General features: G+C 38.0%; 1 protein-coding gene across 2 annotated transcripts in view; it reads left to right on the forward strand.

The window, feature by feature from the left end:
- The window catches only part of LOC107092440 (interleukin-17A-like), a 57,390-nt gene that overhangs the window by 54,019 nt on the left and 1,962 nt on the right, over positions 1-1,409 (forward strand). Inside the window, exon 1 of one of the 2 annotated variants that reach the window (XM_015386930.1) lies at positions 680-776. The exons of the other annotated variant lie outside the window; for it this stretch is intronic. Coding sequence (XP_015242416.1) covers positions 762-776 — 15 coding nt within the window. The 5' untranslated portion in view covers positions 680-761. Of the gene's footprint in view, positions 1-679; positions 777-1,409 lie in introns of those variants that run through there. 2 annotated transcript variants of the gene reach the window in all.

Below are 1,409 nucleotides of genomic sequence, written 5' to 3' on the forward strand. Positions count from 1 at the left end.
CTTTTTCCCTGGTCTCTCTGTATTGGTTTAATGCTTTTGGGTCAGATCTCAGTAAAATCATGACAGTATTCTTTGCAACAATAATGGAACAAAATTCACTCCATAAAGGGCCCTAAGATCAAATATTTGTTGGGCCCATTCAGGTTTGCCCCGTCCCTGGGTTTAATTATTCAGCTGTATTCAAAGCACAATTACTATATTAAAGGTGGTCTCTGGGCATGAATGTTTGTCTGTCTGTCATTGTGTGAGTAAAGTTTTTTCAGCATAAAAACAGCTTATTTCTTAGCACTGGTTTGTTGGGGGTGTTCCACTCTGAATGGGTGAGGTCACAGGAAGATGAGAATGGAGTTTGGAAGATGTTTCTCCATCAGGACGGTGAAGGTCTGATGAGTCACACAGGAACACTGACAGGAGGTCAAAATACTTAACGGTGATGCTGGACCATGAATGGACAGGTAATGGGAGTCCACCCAGTTGGACGGCTCATCAGCATATACCGGTCTAACCTTTTATCAGGAGGAAGGTACGCACTATCAAGGCTAAATGCTAATGTCAAAAACAGCATAATGATGCTGAGCAGCATGGCCTCCAGCCTCAGCCTTCTCATCAATACCTCCACCAATCTGCATAGATGACAGGGTTATGATGACAGCAGCATGGCATATAAATAAAGGTAGATCCAGCCATTGGTTGGAAGGAAAAAGAATCGAGCCATCAGTCGATCAAATCTGCCACCAGGAGAGAGAAGTCAGCCTTACACCATGGGAGCGTTTCAGGTGAGAGATCTACCTGCACCATTAGTGTTTCATTAAAGCTGATAGAGAATGAAATCCGTTCCATTTTAGGCAGAAGTTAGTGAGTTGGAGCCTGATAGAAGGTTCTTTCAGGTTTCTATAGGACTTTTTCAATAGTCGCTGCAGATTGTTTTAGGACAAAATGGGGAAACTTTATTCAAGTTTTTGACAGACTGATATGCATGTGATCTTAACATGAGGAATGAAAAAACCTGATCAAAAGAAAAAGTCAAAACTTCTGTAGATATTTGTATTTACCCTTCATTTAAACAGATAATGAGATGATCTGCCAATAGAAAAACTATTTTGTGCATAATTTAAAAAAAAAGCTCATTTTAAATTATGCACTTCAAATAAGTTAATAGATTAGGGTTTTTTTCTCATTTTAAACATAAATCATTCTACTCAATAAAAAATGTACCTAATCAGACCATGAAAAAATGACTAATTTATATATTAATGTGTGCAGTGCAGGATCCAGCGCACTGGAAAAATGATCTAGAAATAAGTGAAAACATTTCTTCAATTAAGTGTATTTAACCTTAATTTGAGTACCGGTAGGTAAATTAGATAGTTTGCCAGCGGAATGAGTATTTTTACTCTTAAAATAAGATA

Source organism: Cyprinodon variegatus, unplaced genomic scaffold (genome assembly GCF_000732505.1).
Source record: "Cyprinodon variegatus isolate N-32 unplaced genomic scaffold, C_variegatus-1.0 Scaffold381, whole genome shotgun sequence".
In the NCBI taxonomy this organism is placed as follows: domain Eukaryota; kingdom Metazoa; phylum Chordata; class Actinopteri; order Cyprinodontiformes; family Cyprinodontidae; genus Cyprinodon; species Cyprinodon variegatus.